This window comes from Coptis chinensis, chromosome 3, assembly GCF_015680905.1.
Source record: "Coptis chinensis isolate HL-2020 chromosome 3, ASM1568090v1, whole genome shotgun sequence".
NCBI classification, from domain to species: Eukaryota; Viridiplantae; Streptophyta; class Magnoliopsida; order Ranunculales; family Ranunculaceae; genus Coptis; species Coptis chinensis.
The window spans coordinates 87426860-87450627 of record NC_141458.1 but is presented as its reverse complement, the minus strand read 5'-3'; the positions used below and the strand labels follow the sequence as shown (position 1 = coordinate 87450627).

General features: G+C 35.4%; 2 protein-coding genes across 7 annotated transcripts; both read right to left on the bottom strand.

The window, feature by feature from the left end:
- Window positions 1-477: 477 nt before the first annotated feature.
- Window positions 478-8477, bottom strand: LOC147511396 (putative E3 ubiquitin-protein ligase LIN). Its single transcript, XM_086603113.1, is given in 16 exon segments — window positions 478-776; window positions 983-1228; window positions 1868-2014; window positions 2151-2261; window positions 2721-2843; window positions 2925-3056; window positions 3171-3290; window positions 3371-3495; window positions 3783-4089; window positions 4261-4518; window positions 4711-4832; window positions 4835-4854; window positions 4944-6095; window positions 6176-6261; window positions 6396-6632; window positions 7417-8477. Coding segments are annotated over 16 exon segments (3972 nt in total). The 5' UTR covers window positions 8185-8477; the 3' UTR covers window positions 478-758.
- A 9976-nt stretch (window positions 8478-18453) lies between these two features.
- On the bottom strand, window positions 18454-22932 carry LOC147511395 (Isochorismatase family protein). Of its 6 annotated transcripts, none has more exons than XM_086603107.1 (7): window positions 22624-22828; window positions 22433-22546; window positions 22124-22358; window positions 21871-21987; window positions 21712-21747; window positions 21179-21231; window positions 18454-18778 (listed from the first exon to the last, which is right to left on the bottom strand). In XM_086603107.1, the coding sequence occupies exons 1-6, from the start codon at window positions 22753-22755 to the stop codon at window positions 21200-21202; spliced, it is 666 nt and encodes a 221-aa protein (XP_086459233.1). In that variant the 5' UTR covers window positions 22756-22828; the 3' UTR covers window positions 18454-18778; window positions 21179-21199. The 6 variants fall into 6 exon arrangements, with proteins under 6 accessions (XP_086459233.1, XP_086459235.1, XP_086459238.1 ...); XM_086603108.1 differs by lacking the exon at window positions 18454-18778 and adding an exon at window positions 19121-19132; XM_086603109.1 differs by lacking the exon at window positions 21712-21747 and having other exon boundaries at window positions 22624-22826.
- Between the last annotated feature and the right edge of the window lie 836 nt (window positions 22933-23768).

The window sequence follows — 23768 nt, the reverse complement described above, 5'->3', positions numbered from 1 at the left end:
GGAAATAACTACTTGTCAGTAGGATAAAATGTAGGATTATCATGGCTTAGGGGTTGTTGTATTTGGTTATTTCTTAAGAAACTTATGGAGAGATGATACTCTTCTTCCCTTGTAATTCTTATTTCCCGGTAATCATTTGGATTCAACGGGTTACAGTTGACCATTGTATTTCAAGATATCTTGTATAAAAGATCAATTGGTTCAGTGGTAATAAAGTTATTTGTGTGTTCTTTCGTTCTTAGATTCTGTTTGTGATTTATGTTTGCATTTGTTCATCCTACGCTGTATCACTAGGCCATACCTGGATTCAATCTGACCCTTATTCTGGATCCATTTTTCAGTCAGCCATATGAAGAAGGAACAGTAGACTTAATTTCACCTGAATTTGATGAGCTATAGATTGCAGGAAAAATACTTCATGGACAGTGGACACAAGAGACTGAATCAAAACAACGAAATGCTGACAGAGACAAATACTGGAAAACAAATGTACGTATTTTTCTATTTACTCCGAATAAATGAACTATGTGTCGAAGTTGAACTCTGTATTGAACTACAAATAAACAGTACAGTCCAGTGGCCTAATAAGAACTTAAATAACATAATAATTTGACTTCAACTGTACAATTAGAAGGACTAAAGAGTATATTTATCGAACAAGGCTATTCTGGAAAACGTCAAAGAATCTGTAATCTATAGAATTTCGTATGATGGTTATTATGTATCAAACAAAACCAAATGGAATGAGTATTCCCTTTTTAGCTTTGTCCCCAAGCCTGTGTATTGACAAAAGAGTTGTTAAAGGTTAATTGCAGAACCATCTGAGTAATGCAATTTTCATCATTAGGGCTAAATCCATATAACAGTATAATACTGTGCATTTGGTTAATATAATGACTCTTCACCCCATAGATAGACAGAACGTGTATTAGATTATTTTGAATTGCTCTTGTCTTGTTTAGCTCTGAAATAAGTAATTTACCTGAATCCGTCCATCCGAAGTTCCAATAACCAGAACTTCTTCATCTTCGTCAACAGACATGCATATCACTTTGCCATTGGTTCCGGTATGTAGTGTTTCTACTCTGGTATGCTTCTCTTTACACCAAATTTCGACAGTCCCCATCTTACACCCCAAATAAACTAACTCCGAGCTTACAGCCATTGTACGCACTTCCAAAGTTGATGTCAGTGATCCAACCAGACTAAAATCCGAAGCACTCCATAACTTTGTGATAAAAGTAATAGGATTAGTTACTAAATTTTGAATGGAAAAATTTACAGGTATTAAACACTTGTACAACCATAAGCACACGATTTATCAACTGTCACATTTAGCATGAAAGATATCAACAAATGAGGCACAGGTAATGAGCGAAATTTGTTTTTAAACCATTTCAAATTAGCTTAAAGGATAGTAACCTACTAACATGCATATATCATAGCACTTAATCAAATCCTACCTAAAATGGCCATTAGCCGTAAGCAGAATATTTAATGATTAGTTGTTTAAAGACTTCAATACTGAAAATCAAGACATGAAAATTAAGAATGAGGTTTACAGTTTAGGCGTAGACCAGGTAGTACACTAGTACCGGATATTCACCAAGTAGAAGCCCATATTTAACTTTGTACTCTATATATTTAAACCTTCTAGGATGCCTTTATGGTCGTAACCTCATACTGAGATCTTCGTATAATGGATTCTCACTCCCAATATTTGTTTTTAACATTTTGATTTTCAAAAAACACTGAAAAAAAAAAAAAAAAAAAATAGAAAGTTGAGTGTCATAAATTTAATTGAGAGCAGGGAGTCAAGGGCTGGAAGTCAAACTATCACTTATCATAACAGGTAATTGGATGTTACCTTCACCGCTGCTCCATCCAAGGAACTGCTTGCTGAGTAGATCATGCCATCACAAACTTGCAGTGCGTAGATAGGACTTGTTTTCCCAATTAATTTTCTAGAGCCAGTTTGAACTGTACTCATTGTTCCAGTAGCCAGATCAATTTCCTGGATTCAGAAATAAAATAGATCATTTTCAAGCAATTGAATCATTACGGCAGGAGAACACTACATCACCTCTCATTTATATATATTATATAAAAAAATACAAAAAATACAAAAAAAATAAAAATAAAAATAGTACCTGGATGCTACCATCATTACATCCACAATATAGTTTCCCTTGTACAAGCTCCATGCACTTAACATTTTTGTTCGAATTTAATAACTTGGATTCTCCACTCCATGCATGAACCTAATGAAATATAAAAGAAAAGATAGTTCAGTCACACATTGAAAGACTTTTTAGTTCACATTGATGTGAGCAGAAAGCCCGAGGACAAGCTTCATTATTCTCAAAAAACATGATGTACATACATAATTGTAACTAAAATGTAAAACAGAAAGTCCTTTGATCCCTCAGTGATAAGATCAATGGTCACTTGAGATTGTGAAATAAATAAAGCCGATCTAACAACATATTCAATTTATTTCTCTCTATCTTACTCTTTCCTTTGACTTCTATTTTCTATTGTACTTATATACGAAAGCAAGAGGCCATGATATGACTAATTTTTTGATGATCAATGTTGTTGGTTCTACAACCATCTGGTATTTTTGGAAAGAAAAAGTATGATTATACGTTAATACCCTTATTGCCAGAAATATAGATTTTAGTCTACAATTAATTTAAGATGTTGACATAGGATTATACCTTGACACCAGGTCCGTGAGGAATGAAGCACGAGATGGAATTAGCAACAACCATGCTGTGAACCTGGTCTTTCATATCGTGAACTTGTATGCAATGGATTAATTCTTGCCCAACAGCCCATACCTGTTAATTATAGTTTAGAGATAAATAACCTGAAAATGAAAATGAACCAATTCAGGTTATAAACAAATAAAGATAACATACCCTTGTGGTTTTGTCAAGTGAACCACTGTATAGTCTCTCTCCAGACTGTATAATTTGCAAGCTACTTACTCCCTTTGAATGTTCTTGAGTTTCTTGGATGAGATGAAAACGACCTTCTTTATGACTCCAGACCTTAAGAATACCAATAAAGTATAATTGTGACAACTCGAACTCTTTTGCGTTCACTTTGTTGGAAGGAGGTTCTAAATGATAACAACAACTAATCCAGAATGGAAAGCTTATTACCTTAAGGGATCCATCTGAATGGCCAGAGAATATCTTATCCTTGTAACAAATGATTGACAGCACTTCTCCATTGCCGCTGCAATCCACTTGAAACAAATCTTTATGATTCCACATGTCCTTCTGCGAAAGGGTTCGATAAATGTTTGAGATCCTTTTCTTTTGTATTTTCTTGAAGAGATACTAGAATACAATTAACTTACAGAACCAGGGTCCTGCGCTTCTGAGAAAATTTTGAGCATCTCCAATGCTAAGCTGGAGTACTTCTTTAGCTCTCTGAGACCTTTCAATATATCCTTCATGTGCAGAGTTAAATCCCGGAGACCCTCTGCAGTTTACAAATATGAACATTGTAACCACTGTCAAGTGTGGACAGAATTGTTCTATATGTACTTGATAATCCTAAAATGAAGTTTCACCGAGAAACTACACTTTCTGATACATGAAACAGCTAAACAATGATCTCCAAAGGAATCTTAAAATAAATAAACAACTAAGTTAATATTCAGCATTATTTATATAAATTGTATTCCATAGATGGACATATGTACAGTATGTACTTACAGACATGAACCTTGGAAATCAAACTTTTGAAAAAAATACTATGTCACATACCAGGGTCATGGATAAAGCTGCTAAGCGCAAGCATTGCTAGAGCTTTATCTTCAGGATCTTTTGCAGACTTGAATATTGAGACAAACTGCTTGAGCAAGCAGACCCGAGCTGCACCTCGAACTCCTGTGTCTGGCAGAATGGTGAGCATGTGTGCGAGCCATGTGGCCGACACAAAACATGCTGAGGATAACTCTGCATATCTGCTCCTCAGGCCTTCCGCTAAAGCTTCAAACAAAAGACCAAACTCATGGCTGACTAAAACAAACGCCATTCTTCTTTCCCATTCATCAGCAACATTTTCTTCTTCCTATGTAGGCCAACTAAAACACCATTAGTACAAATTAAACAGCACAAAGCCAGTATCAAATGTTAATCTGGTAAGAACAGAAAAGAAAAAAACAAACACAAACATTTGATAAGTTGCAATTCAGTCAACAAAATGTTAAATAGTCTGGATATGTGTATCAACATTACTTACCATATTCTCCTCAGGTTTTCCATCAGTTAGGCCAAGCTTCTCTTTTCGCATAATATTCTTATAATCCTTGTCAAGTCCTGCACGTTTAAGGAGAAAAACTCGAGCAAGGGGCTTTCCAGATGCCGAAAATCTCCCCTGGAAGGACACAATTGTCCCAGCAGCAGTTATCTGGGCACCAGGAAAGTTAGAATTTCGGAGGCATGATATTAGAGCATCAATGGCCTCTTCACGGTACATGCTCATCTTTCTAGGTTCCGTCTGCAAAGCATGAGATCATTGAGTCATTATCACTATCTCCATACTCTTATAAAGTTCAATTTTGTCGCAAATGTCAGTTAGTGACAAATATTCTATCATGAAGCAGTAATCAGGAATTTTCAATTTCAAGGTCTGGGACTGTGGGTTATTGCAACTTTTGTAAGTACGTACATCAACTGCGTAAAGTATTACCAGTAGATCAAGCTGAAGGAGAAGACCAGCAACAACAGGAACTTGCTCCTGGAGAGCCATTTGTAGATAAACAAGGAGAGTATGCATTGTACTGAAAGAGCCTTCATCTTTAATGATATGGGAAGTTGCTCATTGAATGTTCTCCTGGAGATAATTGATGCATACAGCTTTCGATAATCTAGTATATAATCAATGATAAGGAATTTGCATTGGCATATTTTAGAGAAGTGTACCTGTTTAGCTTGACTAAATCAGAGAGAAACTGAACTATCATAAATCGTTCTCCGTCACTAGCTCCAACAAAGCTCTCCAAAATAGGAGCTAACTCAGCTTTATCAGCAATTACGTTTCTGCACTTTCCATTCTCCTTCATGCATCTCAATAGAATCCCTACTGCAGCAAATCTTTCCTCTGACCAATCAGCTTCCAAACTCCGAACCACAACTTCAATTGCTTTTGAAGAAACCACAGATTGAACAATGGAAGATACATTGGTATCTTCACCACCAAGAATCTGTCCCAAGAGAAGAATTGAAGCCGTTTTGGACCTGAGACACATCTCAAACGTATCCTCCTCTTTCTTTTGAATAACAGTCAAAAGAGAATCAATCATGTCCATCTCAATGAGGCTCATTGTGGAAGGCCTCAACAGATAAATTAATACGACGGCCTCCGTAAGTCCATTCTTGAAGAGAGCAACAATACACTCCACATCCGAATCAACCCTGGTAAGAGTCTGGATCACATTTTTGTCCTTGTATCCCAATTCAGAGAGGAGAAAAACTGTACTACTTAATACCCGAGGATCAACGGAATTGAACAAAATTTCAACAAACCCATTTACAACAGCAGGTTTTGAGAGCATGCTTTGAATCTCAGACTCCATGTTGCCTTCCTGCCAGAACCGTTCAATACTGAGTATGGCTGTTTCGGACTCAACCAGGATTTCTGACATACATAGGTTGGTAATTGCAAGACGTAGCTCACCAAAAGTACCATCAATTGAAGCTTGGCTAATTACACTGGTCGGAGAAGTTGATGGTTTTATTAAATTGGATGACGAGTCATTCTTTAGGAGTGGCTTCTCAGTTAATATTTGGGTCGACGCAGGTATCTGTTCTCGCCAAGTGGCAATAAGCCGTTTAAGCACATAGTTTGTTTTTGGTAATTGAGTATTCTGCAGCTTCTGGCGTGTGATTGGGCATGTTGAGTTTCCTCTTTCAAGCCATTCTTGGATTGCTTTTCGTTCATAAGTCTGTCCAGTTTCAAGGGTCACTGGATCCACAAAGAGGTTACTAGTTATGGGGCAGACAAAGTCCTTGGGAGGAGTATGCTTCCCAGCACTAGCCAGGTTTTCAGAATCGTCCATAAGAGAATCCTTAGAACTGAGAAAATAACGAAGAATCTGATATAAGGAAGATCAGAGAACAAGACAATGGGGGTGAATATTTTTGTAAACTCTTACCAGCTGGATTGTGTAGAGATGAGCTGTTTCTGCTTCTGCAATTGTGTCTCTTTAGGCTTAAACAATGCCACTTTCCCGTTATTTTCCTACAAAACATAACAATAATTAAACAAAGAGAAACAGAAGATTTCAAAATGTTGCATAGGTATATCAGTCCAAAGAGACCAAAATGTTTTTCTTGTTTTTATCTTCTCTTGCAAGTATCAACCAATGAACATACCTTCACCACATGTTCAAATTCTGAAGAAGTGTCAGTTGAGATGTTATCTGAAGCTTGGGACTCGTAATCTGACTTAGATTGTGGTGATTGTTTCAATCCCGTAGCTGTAGTAGATCTTTGGTTGCTAAAAGCACGTGCGGAAACTCTTTGAGGATATATGCGGGGAGACTTTGACTTAGTGCTACTGCTGCTACTATAGAATTCATTTGACCCTTCTTCTGCTTCAGCCCATATTGGCTGCCCAAGTTCACAAAACTCCCAGAAATAAGAATTTTAATATTTGAAAAAGCTATCCATCTTTTGCACAAGAGAATAACAAATCCGCAGAGAAAAAAACATAAAAAAATGACATAACCTTACTCCAATTTAAAGGAAATGACGGGCCTATGCATCAACAAAAACAATTTGATTGTTTATTGCAAAAAAGAAAAGAAAACAAAAACAATTTGATTAGCAGGCCCGTCTTGGAAGTTGAATATATTTGAGCCCTAACAAGAGGAAGAATCTAAACCATTGACTTCCATAACCATTAACAACAAACATCTAAACTAACTTGTAAAGTGTAAACTACGCCCAATACAGATAGTCAAACAATTAAACAGGCAGAAAAGATGCATTATGCCAAACACACAAAAAGTTAGTGTCCATAGCCATCTAATCTAGGTGTTTCACTATGCTTGTATACATATCACAAATCTTCAAAAAAACAAAACAAAATTACAGGAAATTGAAATAAATGTTGGAAATGCAAAGGTCAAAACTGTATGAATTTCATCCAGAAGTCAATAATTCCTTTTGACATGTTCATGCGACTTAGATATGAAGGAATTGACCACATCCTCAACTGGCAATTCTAGTGGTCAATTACCAGTTACCATATCAATTTCACTTTGTTCCGTAAGAGTATTTTATATAATTTGAACAAGTCTTATAATTCTCCACAGAATAAAATTTAAAAAAAAAAATAATCTAATAAATACTTTAGAAAATCAGTAGAGTCAGAAAGAAAATGTAACATTACATTATTATATTGCCCGTTGCTCATTTCGATTTCTTTGACCTTGAACTTATGTTTTACGTCAAATTCAACTTGTACATGAGATAATCTTGTTAAGATTAATGGCGGTGGAAAGATTGACCGAGCTCCATCCTCATCTTCCAGTACTTCCTTCAAATACCCAGCAAAAACTTTACAGTTGTCATCTAATACTTGTTCATAGTCCCTCTCTAATTCCTTCAACTTCTCCCCTTGATCTTTACTAACACCCGATAACAACTTTGTGTGCGATATATCCCTAGACTTATTTTTTCTACTTGTTCCATTACTTATTGACGCTAGAATTTTTAACCTGCGCTCCTTAAAGGATTGTAGAACTGGAAGTAGAGGGAGGAGAAAGAGGTCTTCAAAAATGATTGGAGCCACTTCAGACCTTGCTAACAAAGGATCAAAGTAGAACACTTCAAGTAGAGATATAGCAGCATTAATTGTTTTTTGGCCAAGGCCATATATTAAAGATAGAAGGAACGAGGAGGAGGCGCTTTCAGGGTAGGAGAGTAGAAGCTTTTCTGAAAGACGAAGAGAAGAGGATCGGGTGGAAGCCGATGTAGTGGAGATAGCATTTTCGATTGTCTCAGTAGCCACATTAAGTGGTTTGAAGATAATTTGGTCAGGGTGGATTTTTTGTTTAAGTGTAGAGAATAGACTGCTCCGAAGGTCTGAGTTTGAGAGCACTTCATCGATGAACGTAGAGGTGTGGTCAAGAATTTGAGCTGCGGTGGTGGAGCTCATGGCTTGAACAAGTGTGAAATGTGAAGTTGTGATAGTGAGAGGATTTTTGTTTTCAGTTTTGGAGGGGAAGCTAATAGTGAGAACTGAGAAGAGAATACACGTTTTCTGAGAATATTAAATGTCTAATATACCCTTATCTCAATTGAAAGTTTCGTCTATAACATTATTATATTTTGGAGGGGTAGCTTAGTCGTTTAGAAGCCAACTTTGAAAATTCGCCCGTTTATACCAGTTGGGATACAGTGGGACCGGGTGCCGTCTGGCCGGCTACAACTAATTGTGCCTTCTCTTCTTCTTCACACAAGTCCAAAAACCGTTGCTTTTGAAAAACACATTTTCCTTCTGTCCCTGAGCCATTGACCGAATAGCTATGTGCCAAGTGTCCCTTATAACCAAGAAGACGAAGTTGACAATAGTAAAGTTTGACAAAAGCTACCGAACAATCTAACGTACAGTGAACACAATGGACTGGAATTTATGAATTAGAGCCCATACATTGTATGGATTGATTGGTGATGATAAATTTGATAAGCTTTTGACGGTCAAACTCAGGATAAAAAATAGGGTTAACTAGTATTACCCCCACTAGATGAGCCAATTAGGATTCATTTAGATGATGAGAAATTGGGATCTTCTAAATAAAACACACAAAAAAAAGTCAAAGTGGGTTGACCAAAATTTTTTTGTATGTATTTAGGGGGGAGACCCTAATTTCCCATCTAGTGGGGGGGGAAATCCTAATTGGCTCATCTAGTGGGGAGAGTAATACTAGTTCACCCTAAAAAATATTAGCAATTATATAGAGCTATGAGATATATATAAAAATTATATTAATCACTCATTCAAATTTTTTGCACCACTCTCAATAAAAATAAGGGGTGAACTAGTATTACCTCCATTTAGATGAGCGATTAGGATCCCCACTAGATGGGAAACTAAAAAAATCACACAAAAAAAATTTGGTCAACCCACTTTGACTCTTTTTTTTTGTGTATTTAGGGGGGAGACTCTAATTTCTCATCTAGTGGGGGGGAAAATCCTAATTGGCTCATCTAGTAGGGGGGGTAATACTAGTTAACCCTAAAAATAAAACATCAAACTTTGATAAAGCCTATTTTTTTTTTTTTTTTTTTAAGTTTGAATTCATTAAAACTGTAACAGAAGTACAAAAGGGGATGGTGTATAGAGTGGGCAACATCTTTGCCCTCTATTTCATTCTTTACAAGTCATGTCTATATCATAACCTATTACAAATTCATACAAATCGGAAAAAAGTTTGGAATGGAGCTTCCTATGATTGGCCTACCAACGATGATACACTCCTCATTCTCCGTCAAAGATACTCCCTGTTTGGCCCGGCAAGTCCGGCCGTGAAGTTTCCTTCCCTCCAAATGGTTGTAATCCTCCATTCGTGCATGTTATCCATCTAGGTTGTAGCATCCGGGGAACATCCCGATTGCAAAAAGCTCATGGCTGCTCCCTCGAGTCGGTTTAAAAGACCAAAAACATCCAGGGGCGTGGAATGAATCTCTAGCGGAGACACCTATCCCGATTCTACCGAAATTTTGCAGAGTTTCCTTTGTTTGATCGGCGTTAATTAAACCCAAAAACCTGTCATAACTGTCATAAACCCCGGACATCTTATAATTCCCTTCCAACAACCATACACATCCAACAACCATATATACTACACTTAACTCTAACTACTACGGGGATATGACGATATAAACGTTGCCAAATACAATTATTACATCAAAATGACCTAGCTCTCTATATATACAACAAAAGAAACTAGTCTCTTTCTATACAACCAAAGGAAAAGAGCTAGGCTCATTATATACTGACAAAAGAATAACCTAGGTCATCTCTAATCAAATATAACCTTGACTCTGCGCCTCTCGTCAAGCATAAGGGAATCCTCCCAAATCACCATGTTTCATCACTAGGGTTAGGGAAACCCTCCTCCTCCATTCGTCGAAATGTTAAAGGATGAGCAAACAAAATGCCCATAAAACACATAGATAAATAGACTACTTATAGAAAACTTTTAAAACATGCGGGGTTCTATAATAGTATTCAAATATTGTGATTATGTATATATACATCACTAACTAGCGAGAAATCATCTCGACATGCTTCATTGATATTCAAAATAGAGTTTTCACAATCATCATACAACTATGTGTGGCTGCATCCTATTAGAAACGACGGGTAATTTCTCCCAAAAAGGGCAATCTCGGTTCGGTACTTAGTGTGAACCATGGTTGTTTTCGATTTTTTGAAATGGTTGTTGTTCAGATTACACAAAATCCCCAAACAAGTGACCACGACCCATATGGAACGTCACCTAATACGGTGGTCAACCGATTCGGACATACCAGACCGCTTTCGGGGGATACACACATCCGGAGTGGACTAAACTCTCACTCCGGCGTCTAAACCTCATCGAGGTAACATGTAACCCCACTCAAGCTAATCACCATAAAGCATGGTTATTTAGAAAAGGAATTCGGACTACATCCGGTGATGCATCCCTTTAAAGGTGGCCCACCACCTCGAAAGGTGTACACCCGCAGTTGGAATCCTAGGCGAACTACGCCTCAGGAATCGACAACGGTTCCTTCTTTATAGGAATTCACGGTTCCTTTTCTAAATCTCCTCGTGATAAACATAGTAATATCTATATATATACTGTATTATTCGATTGTTTTCAAATACTCTAGTTACATACTTAGTTTTTCTTTTAAAACTGTTGATTATGTAGGTGTGAGTTCCTAGATTTCGAAATCGAGTAGAACAACCCCGGTCATAGTAAATAACAACCGATGATTCCCAAAGCGGCGAATCATGTAAATAACACAACCATCCGGGGAACAATCGGAACCTCCCACCTAGTTACAAACAACCGGGTAAATCTTACCCTTGATGCAAAATCCATCTCTGTCTCCTTTCGGGGACAAGAGGCCTTGAACCTTTCCCAAAACCAGGTTTTTCATCTTTAACAAAGAAACAACCCTCGCTACGATTTTCAGAAAACCCATTTCACTTAAAGCTAGCTATATATATAGTTTATAGCGAGGAAATCTGATTCAAAACATGAATATCATATATACATGCATGGTTGATACTCAACTAACTATTTCCTATTTAAACAATTCAAATCATGCATGAAAATCGGGCTATATATATATATTGGTATGTAGGTTCCTACCTTAGCAAGCTCGTTCTCCTCAAGCCCACTTATGAGAATCAAGCTCGCTTAAGCTGAATCCCCTAGGTATTTCTCCTACACATCATATATATATATTCGACCATTAGAAATTATCGAGCGAGCGAGAATTCTTATATAGCGTAAGTCGAGAAGAATCTCGACACTCTGAATTTGGTTTCGGGTATTTATTTTTATCTAACTCTGGATTAACGAGACTCTGGGCCATTTAAAGCCTTTGTTACTCACGGCGATCTCTGGCTATTTCAGCCATGGCAGGCCCTCATATCTACGCCAATCCTATCCCATCCCAATTCCAATTCCAAATTTTAACTACAACCCATTCTACACCTTCGATTCATATTAACTCTAACAATAATATCGGGGTGTTCTTTATCCCTCACTCATTACTCATTCAAGTCTTAAACAGTTATAAATCAACATGAATTGCTCGAAATTGGCTTGAATAATCAAATTCTTACCAAGTCGACCACAAAATCACTCCTAGCTTGTTGGCCCATTGATCTCTCCTTCTCCAAACCGAATCTTTGCCGAAGTGTACAACCAACCCATTCAAATATCTTTCATCGATACCACTAAAGCGAGTTTAAACTAATCGTTTGAAACCAAATTACTCACCTTTTCGTAAAAACCACGGCCTTGCAATTCAAATAATTTTTCGACTGGAATCCACTCCATTTCGTCAACTGCTATTATTGCCGACCTTCAACACCCCTAATACAATCCAAGGCATCACAACCTCAAGAAATCGAAATTGAAACAAATTAACTCAATTCAAAGGCAATTATTGCACAATCAAATTCAATAATTTTTTGAATTCCCACGCTTGGTTGAGTGTTGTTAAGGTTTTGGGCGTTTAAGTTTTTGAGTGGAATCGATTGGAGACGCATTCACTCACCCGGCAGCGGCGATTTGGCTTCGAGATGCTCAATTTTCAAGAGATTTCGAATTCTCTCATTTGGGTTTAGTGTCTATAGGTTTGGGTGTGAAGAATTTATGGTTGGATCGATGTGAATGGAGAGGATTTTGGTTTCTCTCTCCTAGGGTTTTGAAAGGGCGAAAATTTGGAGAAGAAGAAGTGCGTTTTTCTGTTTCGCGATTTCAGTTGGTGCGTTTTTCGATTTTTTTCAGTTTTCGCGATTTCGTTATATTTGGGCCGATATATTTGGGCCCAAGCCCAATATATCCTAATTAGCCTTAACGTCCTACTTAGACTCCTAACCACTAACGAAATTGACGTCGCGTCGTAATTATTTTTCCTAAATTTAATCTCCTATATTCTATCTCTCACAACATGCAATAATAACCAACTCCTGGCAGTAAAGCGGTAACTTCGTGCAAGACGCATGCCTTGAGACAAACCCATTAACCGGCATTTTGTCAAATTTTAAGCCTATGGTAAACTTACCTAAGCGTGACTTATGAGTCGGAGTTAAGTTTCCTTAAGTTACGACGTTTGAAAAATAAACCCGACAACCAATTTACATAAGCGACCCTAGAGTTGATATGAAATTTACAAAAATACCCTTAATAATAATTCGGGGACTTTACGGTTTCGATCCACGGGTTCTTCCATCCTTGTTTAAAGGTCGTCTCGACACCCACAATGATAGCCATGCACTCTGCTTCTATAAAGATGTTCATGTTTAGTGTAAGCGAGGAATTGACCCATGTTCCCCTCGAAAGCGATACCAATCCCGGATGGCCCGGGATTCCCTATTGATGCCCCATCGGTGTTAAGTTTCACAATGTAATGCGGTTCGGTGGAATCCACGCATTACATTGTTTAACTTGCGGTGCTTTTTCATCATCTGAATACCCACATTCCGATTATTGAAGGATCGCAACGGGGGAGGGGTGTTTACGGTGGCCCTTTGGCGGCTTACGTGATTCGGTACCAATCGAACAAGCGACTTGCGGTTTCAAGCTTTGGCTTCTTCCCATCAAAGCGCACCTTGTTTCGTTCTTTCCATATACTTACGGAGATGCAACCACACAAGACTTCCCGCGGATCATGCGTGAAAGGACTCCATTCGATTAATCTTTAGTGTATCGGAAAACTATTAATAGCGGTGGTTACGAAAAAACCTGTTTGACCCAATCCCATAGCTCTTTGCATGAAACCGGCATTGCAAAAAGAGATGTTATTGTAGTTTCCCGGCACTTCCACACAAGCGGCAAAGAAGACGAGAGAGATGCCTGTTTTCTGAATTCTTTCATCAGTTGCAATTCCCCTTTTAATAATTTTCCATGCCAGCGCTGAGGTTCGAGGGTGTATACAACCATTCCAGACGCTCTTACTCCATGTAATAGTCGGCCTCCTCTTTCTTATTTCATCATATGCTAATTTCGTCGAGAAGTTTCCTCGCAGATCAGGGCACCAAATTACATAATCCTCAAAGGTAGGATTGCATTTCAGAACATCAGTTGAACTTTTGTGAATTCTATTCATTATCTCCTGTAAAACCTATCAATTTCTTTTGGTTGTTAGGTTTAATAATTGAAATTTGATTGAAGTTTTATGAGAATGCTCAATGTGGTGAAGATGATATTGAAACTACTTGAATAGCAAGACACTTTCAATCATAATAAAAGAATTATAATAAACACTATTTAAAATGCAAAATTATACTTGTTGAGACATTATATTCCCCCTACAAATAATACAACTATGTTTCGAGGTTAGTTCAATGCATTTGCATCAAGTTTCCGATTTTCTGTTAATTATTCATTGAGGTTAGTTCAATGTAGTTATTGCATCTAGTTTCCGATTTTCCATTAATTATTCTTTGAGGTTAGTTCAATGCAGTTGCATCAAGTTTCCGATTTCCTGTTAATTATTCTTTGAGGTTAATTCAGTGCAGTTGCATCAAGTTTATGATTTCTCGTTAGTTATTCATTAATGTTAATTTAGTGTAGTTGCATCCAGTTTTCGATGTTCCGTTAATGCGTTTTTTAGATTAGTTCATTGCATTTCCATCCAGGTTCCAATTTCTCATTAATTACCCTTTCAGATTAGTTCAATACATCTGCATCCAGTTTCTGATTTCTAGTTAATTATTTTTAGAGGTTAGTTCGATGTTCAATGCATTTGCATTTAGGTTCAAATTTTTGGTTATTTATGCTTTGAAGTTAGTTCGACTAGTTACATCCGATTCTGATTTCTAGTTAACTATTATTTGAGGTTGTTTCAATGCATTTGTATCAAGTTTCTGATTTTCCGTTAAATATTCCTCAAGATATTGCATCTAATTTTTTATTTACCATTAGTTAATCTCTGATTTTAGTTAGTTTAATGCAGTTGCATCCAGTTTCTGATTTTTCGTTAATTATTCTTTGAGGTTAGCTCAATGTAGTTGCATCCAATTTTCGATTTCTAGTTAATTGTTATTTGAGGTTAGTTCAATGCATTTGCATCAAGTTTCCGATTTCCCGTTAATTATTTTTTGAAGTTAGTTCAATGTGATTGCATCAAATTTATGATTTCCTGTTAATTATTCGTTGAGATTAGTTAAGTGTAGTTGCATCCATTTTTCGATGTTTCGTTAATTAGTCTTTGAGATTAGTTCATTGCATTTGCATACAGTTTATGATTTCCATTAATAACTCTTTGAGGTTAGTTCAATATATATGCATATAGTTTTTGATTAATTATGCTTTGAGGTTAGTTCGATGCAATTACATATGGTTTATGATTTTTCGTTAACTATTCTTTGAGGTTATTCCAATGCATTTGCATATAGTTTCTGTTTCCCGCCAATTATTCTATGAGGTTAGTTCAACGCAGTTGCATTCGATTTTTGATTTTCTGTTAATTATTTTTTGAGATTAGTTCAATGCATTTGCAACCAGTTTTCGATTTCCTGTTAATTATTATTTGAAGGTTGTTTGATGTATTTGCATACCATTTCCAATTTCCCGTTAAATATTTTTTAAGGATTTGCATTCAATTTCTAATTTCTCTTTAGTTATTCTCTGAAGTAAGTTTAATGCAGTTTCTGATTTTCAGTTAATTACTTTTTGAGTTTGGTTTATTATATTTGCATAAAGTTTCTGATTTCCTGTTAATTACTTTTTGAGCTCAGTTCAATGTATTTGAATCCAGTTTCCGATTTCCTTTTAATTATCCAATATGGTGTGTAATATCAACTTCAAATAGGACATAAAAATAAATTATGTTTGTGGGATCATAAAAAATTATCCAGTTCTCGATTTCCTGTTAATTATTCTTTAAATTATACATGACTCACTATGTGGGATCTTCAAAGATTATCTACGAACGTGTGATGTTATATTAATTATTCTGAAAAATATTTGCAACTATATGTACAGAACTATTATATATGAATATTATATTGATCACTCATCCAAATTTTTTATAATGTGAAAACCCCACTATCCATTATAAAAAAAAATTACCCTTGATCGATAAAACCCTTCAACTTCATTTTGTTGTTTAATAATAAAAGTTTGATTAAAGTTTTGCGAGATTGCCTAATAAGGCGAAGTTCATATTGAAGCTACTTGAATAGCAAGGCGTTTCCAATCATACGAAAAGAGATAAGATAAACACTATTTTAAATACAAAACTATACTTATCGAGACATTCCCACAATATATAATACAACTATGTTTTGAGGTTAGTTTAATGCATTTGCATCCAGTTTCTGATTTTCATTTCCGTTATTTATTTTTTTTATGTTAGTTCAATACAATTGCATCTAGTTTCCGATTTCCTGTTATTTATTTTTTGAGGTTAGTTCAATGCGGTTAGTTCAATGCATTTGCATCCGCCCAATTTCCTATTAATTGTTCTTCGAGGCCAGTTTAATGCATTTGCATCCAATTTTCGATTTTCCGTTAATTATTCTTTGAGATTATTTTAATGCATTTGCATCCATTTTTTGATTTCTCGTTTATTATTCGATAATATTGCATTTGCATCTAGTTTCCGATTCCCGTTAATTATTGTTTGATGTTAGTTCAATGAATTTGCATACATTTTTCAATTTTTCTTTAACTATTTCTTGAGGTTAGTTCAATGCATTTGGATCTAGTTTATTTTTTAGATTAGTTCAATGCAGGTACATCTAATTTCTGATTTTCCATTAATTATTATTTAAAGTTAGTTCTACGCATTTGCATCTTGTTCCTAATTTATAGTTAATTTTTTTTTTATGTTAGTTCAATGCAGTTACCTCCACTTTCCGATTTCCCATTAATTTAATCATTAAGGGTTAGTTCAATGCATTTCCAACCAGTTTTCGATTTCCGGACAATTATTTTTTTATGTTAATTCGATGTATTTGCATCCAAGTTTTGATTTCTCGTTAATTATTCTTTGAGGTTAGTTTAATGCAGTTGTATCCATAATCCGATTTCATATTAATTATTAGTTTAATGTTTGCATTTATATCAAGTTTCCGATTTTCAATTAAATATTATTTGAGGTTAGTTTAATGCATTTGCAACCAGTTTTCGGTTTCCCATTAATTGTTCTTTGAGCTTAGTTTTATTTAGAATTATATATATATATTAAAATATTTGTCATTATTGGCTTGCCGTTATTTTTTTTTATACATGCGAGCTTGCATTAGAATGAATGCAAAATTTTTTATTATATGTTTTGTGATGTTATTTTTTGTATAATTTAATTTTCCATTGTAATTTGTTTTTTTGTTTTTTGTTATATATATATATATATATATATATATATATATATATATATATATATATATATATATATATATATATATATATATATAGTGTTGAAAAAAAAATTACAAATTTAGAAATTTAATTGGAATATGTCGTAATTTTTGTGGTTTTGAAATCTTTAACGATAACTAAATGTCTAAATCCCAAAGTGGATGATGTATTAAATCTATCCAACTTTATTTGTTTAGGCCAATATAGAGTGTGTTTGTTTATGGCAAATGGGTATGACAAATAAAATTTTACTAGATGCACCATTTGCCAGTGTTTTGTTGCATTTAAGGGTAGTGGCAAACACTATTTACTATTTGCCGGCAAATGAAATTTTCCCACTAGAAGTGGGAAAATAGAATCCAAAACTCCTCCCCTAAACTCTTTTACTTATTTTTTTTTTTTTTCACTGATTCTCTCCTCTCTCTCTTTTGACTTTTATTTTTCCTCTCATCTCTCTCTTTTTATCTTGTCTCTTCATCTCTATCTCTCCTTCATTAATTTTTAAATGTAAAGCAAAAACTCTACAGTGGGAAAATCTTCAACAAATCTAATAACTAGAGGTTTGCCACTAAACAAACACACCCATAGTGTAAAGTGTACACACCTGGTACTTATTTTATGATTAATTGACTTTTATTTTTTTTTTTTATCCCAGGTTACATGTTAATAAATTTAAATGTTCATTATTTTTTCTTCATTATATCATTGTCTTTTTCTAGAAAGAAACTTTGTTATGTTAAACTTCACCTAAGATTAGTGTGAAAACTATTCTTTGTGACGTAAGAATTTTAGGAAAATCATTTTCGGTAGAAACTATTGTTTTTAGCAATTTAGTTTTTTGTCTCATATTTTTTTCGTAATTACCTATAGGGTTCAGAAAAAGTTGGAAAATCTGTGAAACTCTAGATAAAATTGTTTTCTTTTTTATATCATATTTTTTTAGTAATTAATAATAGAGTTTAGAAAAAACTGGAAGTGCTCCAATTGTCTGATTTTTTCATATTAGTCTCCTACTTTTTCGTAATTAGTCAAAGAATTTTACAAATATTGGAAACTCTGTGAATGCTAAAAAAATAGAGCCAAGAGAGTAAAACTATAATATTAGTCAAAGAATTTTACAAATATTGGAGACTATGTGAATGCTCAAAAAATAGAGGCAAGAGAGTACAGCTATAATATATATCTAAGGATAACCATATGGTAGGCCCAGTTCCAGTGAAGTCATGCCCACCGGCCAAATAATATTTCTTCAGGCCTACCATTAATAGGTTCTGTTGCAGTCATGCCTGATGTGTACAGTCAGAGAGAAGGAACCTAAATGAAAGAGAGAATTAGTCATCTAACATCAGCTTATCATTTTGTGGATGAATTTACAACTAGTATAACCAAGAATAGATAACAAACAAACAACTATGCAAAATGTTGATGGGAACTGAAACATAGATTACAACCACTCGACTATATTGTAGCCAGAGATTCTATACTGCTCTCTTCCACTTGTCTTGTGCAACAATGTGTATCAAAGCTATTATAAAGTAAAACTATGTAGAAGGCTGGCCTGGTTCAGGTACTAAAGGTTGGAACAAGCATCTCCATCACACCATCCCTGTAGAGTTGGTGTCTTAACCCCGACGTTTTTCATGTCGAAAATATTTGCTGGCCAGGAAACGAAGCATAATTAGTATCACAAAAAAATCTAGCAACTAAATTAAATTAGGTGAATCAATCTAAAGTATGGAGAAATTCTTCAGAATGAAATAAAACCTAGAGACAGAATTAGTACAATAGAAAATTCATAGCACAAATTCGGTAAACAAGTATCTAATTGGTTACAGATAACAGTGCATATCTAGATTCTAGGAATGACTAGGATTTGCCAAGTAGAGATCAATTTACTAAAGACAGATGAGTTCAGATCTTTAAGGCAACAAATGGTTAATTGCCCTGTAAATTTACAGTAAAGACCTACAAGATCATTTTACTACAGACAGTTCATGTCGAAAATATTTGCTGGGCTAGGAAATGAAGCAAAATGTTTAGTATCACAAAACAATTTTGGGTACTAAATATTTAAAAGAGGCGAGTAAAATTCAAATGTAAGTGAAGAACCTATTAAGAACGAAATACATTATAGACACAGAATTAGTACAAAAGAAAATTCATGGCACAATACTCCGATAATGTATGTAATAAGTTACAAATTACATTGTCACCAGACTAGGAGTGACTAGAATTTGTCAACTAGAGATCTTTTTTGTGTAGACAGTTGAGTTCAGATCTTTGAGGCAATAAAAAAAACATAACAAGCTATCAATAAAATCCACAGTAAGGAATACAACATAGGTAGGTGACGGAAGGGGAGTAAAATAAGAAGTTGGGCCTAGGAAATTATGCTTTTACTGTTTCTGTGTTTCACATGAAAGAAAACATAAAAAGACAAATAGAATCAACAAATAGGAGTTAAAAAATATAAATACTTCAAACTTGAGGAAAAGGGATTCATCCACAAGTTCTTGTCAAACTCTGATGTTTTACAACTTTTTCATAGACTGATTCGTTGATTATCTTTTATTTGTATAGGGCTTTCACGCCTTCATTCTTTGGACATGCTCTAATAGATTTTCTGAATTCATTACTAATTATAAATAGTTGTCATCTTCATTTCTTATCTTGGTGCTTCATTGTGGTTTGTCTTGTCTATTTTCTTGCAATTTTTTTTTTCCAGGTCACTTGTCAATAAGGTTTTCCTCTATCCGTGACACCATTTACCAGTTATTTTCTTCTTCTTTTTTCAGAATAACTTTTTGTGGTAAGAAGGTTTTGTTAGTAATTGTTTTTGGGGCCCATATTTACTTATTTTCTTCCACATACACATATTTGGGGTTGAGTTACAAAAGAAAATGACACTGACAAAACAAAATTAAGTAAAGGGAAGAAACAAGAATTTACTAATAAGAGAAAAATAAATAAATAATCAGAGGAAACAAAAAACAACAAAGAAAAAGAGCCTACAACAGATAAAAAAAACTACATAACTACATTTTAAGATGCACTTTTTTTTTTTGTTAAAGATAATTCATTGAAATTCCAAAATAAATCATACAAAGATATTTTTCTTTTGTTCTTTTTCCATTTTGACAATTACAATTCTATTCCCTTAAGACCTTTAGAACCCCCCCTTTCCCAGTGAAGGCAGGATTTGAACCCAACAGCTTGTGTCCGAACCCCCAAGGCATGACAGTAGGCTACTGGATACCTCCCAAGACCTTGGCTCTTCTCTTGATCTTGACTGACTAGGCCAATTACGACAAGGCCTACTTCTGGAGAGACTGTGATATTCACCATAGGTCACCTAGCTATCCTTTACCTATGGGTTTTACTGAAAGATCAAAAGACGACATGAACATCAAAGGCATGAAACTATGCATCTCAATGAGACGGGAAAGTCAAATGGCATCTCCAGTGATACCGACATAGTATAAATGACACAGTTCCAATGCAGATTTAACTCTCATATGGAAATATCCAACATGGATGTGAGAGCATTTATAGTAATCTAGTAATCCAGGTGCCATAGGTTATCTACATAATGCGACGTCATTTAGGTATAACTGTATAAGACATTCAAAATAGATTTGGATGTGTTTCCCTACCTCCCCCCCCCCCCTCTGTCTTCATGAACACATGAACATTGATGGTTTTCAGAAATGGAGATTATCTTCAAGCCCCGCTATGGCCATATGTTACAGGAAACTTTAGTCCTGTAACTACAGCAAAATCCCTAGCATCTCCCATATATATATAAACAGACTACTGTAAAATCACAAAATATTAATCACCACATTTTCTTGTCAACTTTGGGGCACGTACCTATATAAGAGGTCGCATACATATAGGAAATCTCTCATTATAGAAGTCTAGCCAAAAAAGCATAAATGGATAGAACAAGTAACAACTGAGAAAATTCACAATTGAATGCTACAGGTGCAACTTAATTCCAAAAACACAAGATACAAACTAACAGAACGCGAGGAATGCCTTAAGAGTAGAACTTACAAATCACTAAAGACCACATTGTTACTTGTGCATTCGTGCAACTGAAGAAGGACCTGGTAGCAAGTGCTGACAGGCCTTAGGCTCTCCAAAAGTATGAAGTACAGTGAGGATGAAATGCGGCAAAGAGGAAGGACAAAAGAAAATTTGACATGCAAGCTTTAAATATGACACATTCTGTACCCGCTAGGCCAATACAGATATCAGAATATCTTGTTAAAGATGAAACCACACATCCTTACCTCAGTCTTATATGTAATTAATATTACAATCATAAAATTTGTTAGTTTCCTTCAACCCTAATTGGTTTTTTCATCAAAAAGAAAATCTGTTTAATTTATTGTTGATTAAATAAAAATGATAAAAATATAATTAAAAACAACGTGAAGGAACTAAAAAATCAACAAAATCAAACTTACACTCTATTATGTTTTCATTTGGACGACATGGACTTTAAGCTGTAGTAGGAGCTCAGTAAAAAGAATTTCATGTCTAGCATAAATTTTACCAAATGGGAAGATTTGAGAATCAAGAACCTTGTTTTCGAGAATGGGCCCGCAACCTGGATATATCTATTGCGAAAGATAACATTCAGAATTGTTATACTCTTTTAAGTTATAACCACAGAAAACTATAACTTATGTTCTAGATATATTTCAGGATAAAAGATTTCTGTGACATTAGGGAGAACATACCCTCATGTACTTCAGGTGTAGCAGCAGCAGTAGCATCAACAATGACAGTAACAGATTGGTAATCTAATGCAACCGCATCATAGACAGTCTGCCTAATACAGTTTGGGGTTTGCACTCCTAGGAAAAAAAATGAAAGAAAAGAAAGTTAATCAATTTACACATTTCAAATCCAATAAAACCCTCAATGCATTCTGCATCACTACAAAACAACCTTACATAGAGTAGGTATCCAAAATCTTGGATTGTCACTTACCAACTACCACAATGCTATTGATTCCAACCCCTTGGAGATATGAATGAAGGTGCGTGGAGGAAAAAGCACTGAACCGCGTCTTTACCAACTTATAATCTCCTTCTTTGATAACAAGACCATCCACTAAATCTGCACCTTCTCTGCCCTTAGTAGTAGGTCCAGTTTTTTCACATCCATACAAATGTCTACGAAAGAGTTCCACGTCTCTTCCCAACGCATCATGTTCACGAACAACCTACATTTTTATTCTTTTGCCATGATCCATAACGTGGAGTAACTAGTAAATTCAAGCATCATAAAATTACATACCCAAATAACAGGAATGCCACGTTGTCTGGCGACATCAACTGCTTTTATAACTGATGGGACTATTGCTTCACCTCCGTCCACACGGAGCAGACCATTTGGAACTATGAAATCTTTCTGTGACAAAAAATAATTAACAAATTTTAGTTAGTAGTGACCAATAATTGATTTGAAAGAACAGTAAAGAAAAGAACCTGCATGTCTATCACGAGTAGAGCTGTTGTTTTCCATTTCTCTTCAGTTGTTACTTCCATGTTTCGGGATTGAAGAAGGACGGATAACTGTTTTCTAAGCGAGATATCAGCCATATTTTGATTTTTGGGCATAACACGAATAGGCCGACTTTTCAATTTTGATTTTTGGGCATATTTTGATTTTTTATTTTGGGCATAACATTGGTGGGGATTTTGTTTCCTCAAGAAAAAACACTATTTTCTCAAGCCCACTGTAGAGGTGGGGATTTTGTGTCTACGATCTGATGTTGAGTTTGATAGGGAATGACTGCACTCTTTCTTTGGACAAGAGTTGCCTACGTATCAAGTTCCTTGGGTCAACTTGAATCAAGCCTTACGTAGTTCATCTCTCTCTACTTATAGATGTTTTAGCTATCTTTTCTTATTTGTTCCAGGCCGTTGTCAAGTGTAGATCCATATTTTATGCTATCTTGATGATTCGTCATTACTCCTGATGTTACAAAGTAAATGTCTCATTGATTGGTACGTTGACTGAGCTCTAGGATCGCGGTAGATCATTTGCTTCCATATATGATCAGATCGATGTTTGGGACGACTCGAGTGGGTCGTTGTTACGTCGATCACGATGGCTTGGTACGAAATTTGTGAAGATCTGACTGGTATGTGGATACATGTGCTGTAGTGATATGAATGTAGAACGGAGGATACTTACACAACCCCCTTTATTTTATTTATTCTTTGGACAGCTGTGGCGTGAAAAGAAAAGATAAAATAAAGCTTTCAAACACGTGTCATACAGCTGGTTAGTTTGAATGGGTTTGGAAAATGTGCGGGAACTGTTGGATTTGATCCATGGGTCCAAATCGCGGCGGTTTGTGGGCGAGGTTATGATTGCTTTTTGGGGAAAGGCAAAACGGTTTGTCAATTTTTGAGATTTGTGCAGCTGAAGGGTTTTTGCGTGTGAAGGCTTTTCATTGTTCATTCTATCAACACAAAGTAGAGACAAAGCAAAGAGAAAGAAAAACAAAACCTTTTGAACCTTTCGTCTTCAGGTGCGTCTTTTTGAACTAAAAAATCTGATTTTTTTGTTTTCATTTTTGCTATTGTCATGTCGATTACTAGTGATAGCTTGAGTGGGGAAGTTG

What these genes read in the sequence shown, in the direction of transcription:
- LOC147511395 (XM_086603112.1), bottom strand. Translation starts at nt 22,755, where the DNA reads ATGCCCAAAAATCAAAATATGGCTGATATCTCGCTTAGAAAACAGTTA. An exon ending in GTGGCATTCCTGTTATTTGG is followed by an intron (nt 22,359 to 22,432) that starts GTATGTAATTTT and finishes ATAAAAATGTAG; the next exon opens with GTTGTTCGTGAACATGATGC. An exon ending in TACACCTGAAGTACATGAGG is followed by an intron (nt 18,779 to 21,870) that starts GTATGTTCTCCC and finishes TTTCCTGGCCAG; the next exon opens with CAAATATTTTCGACATGAAA.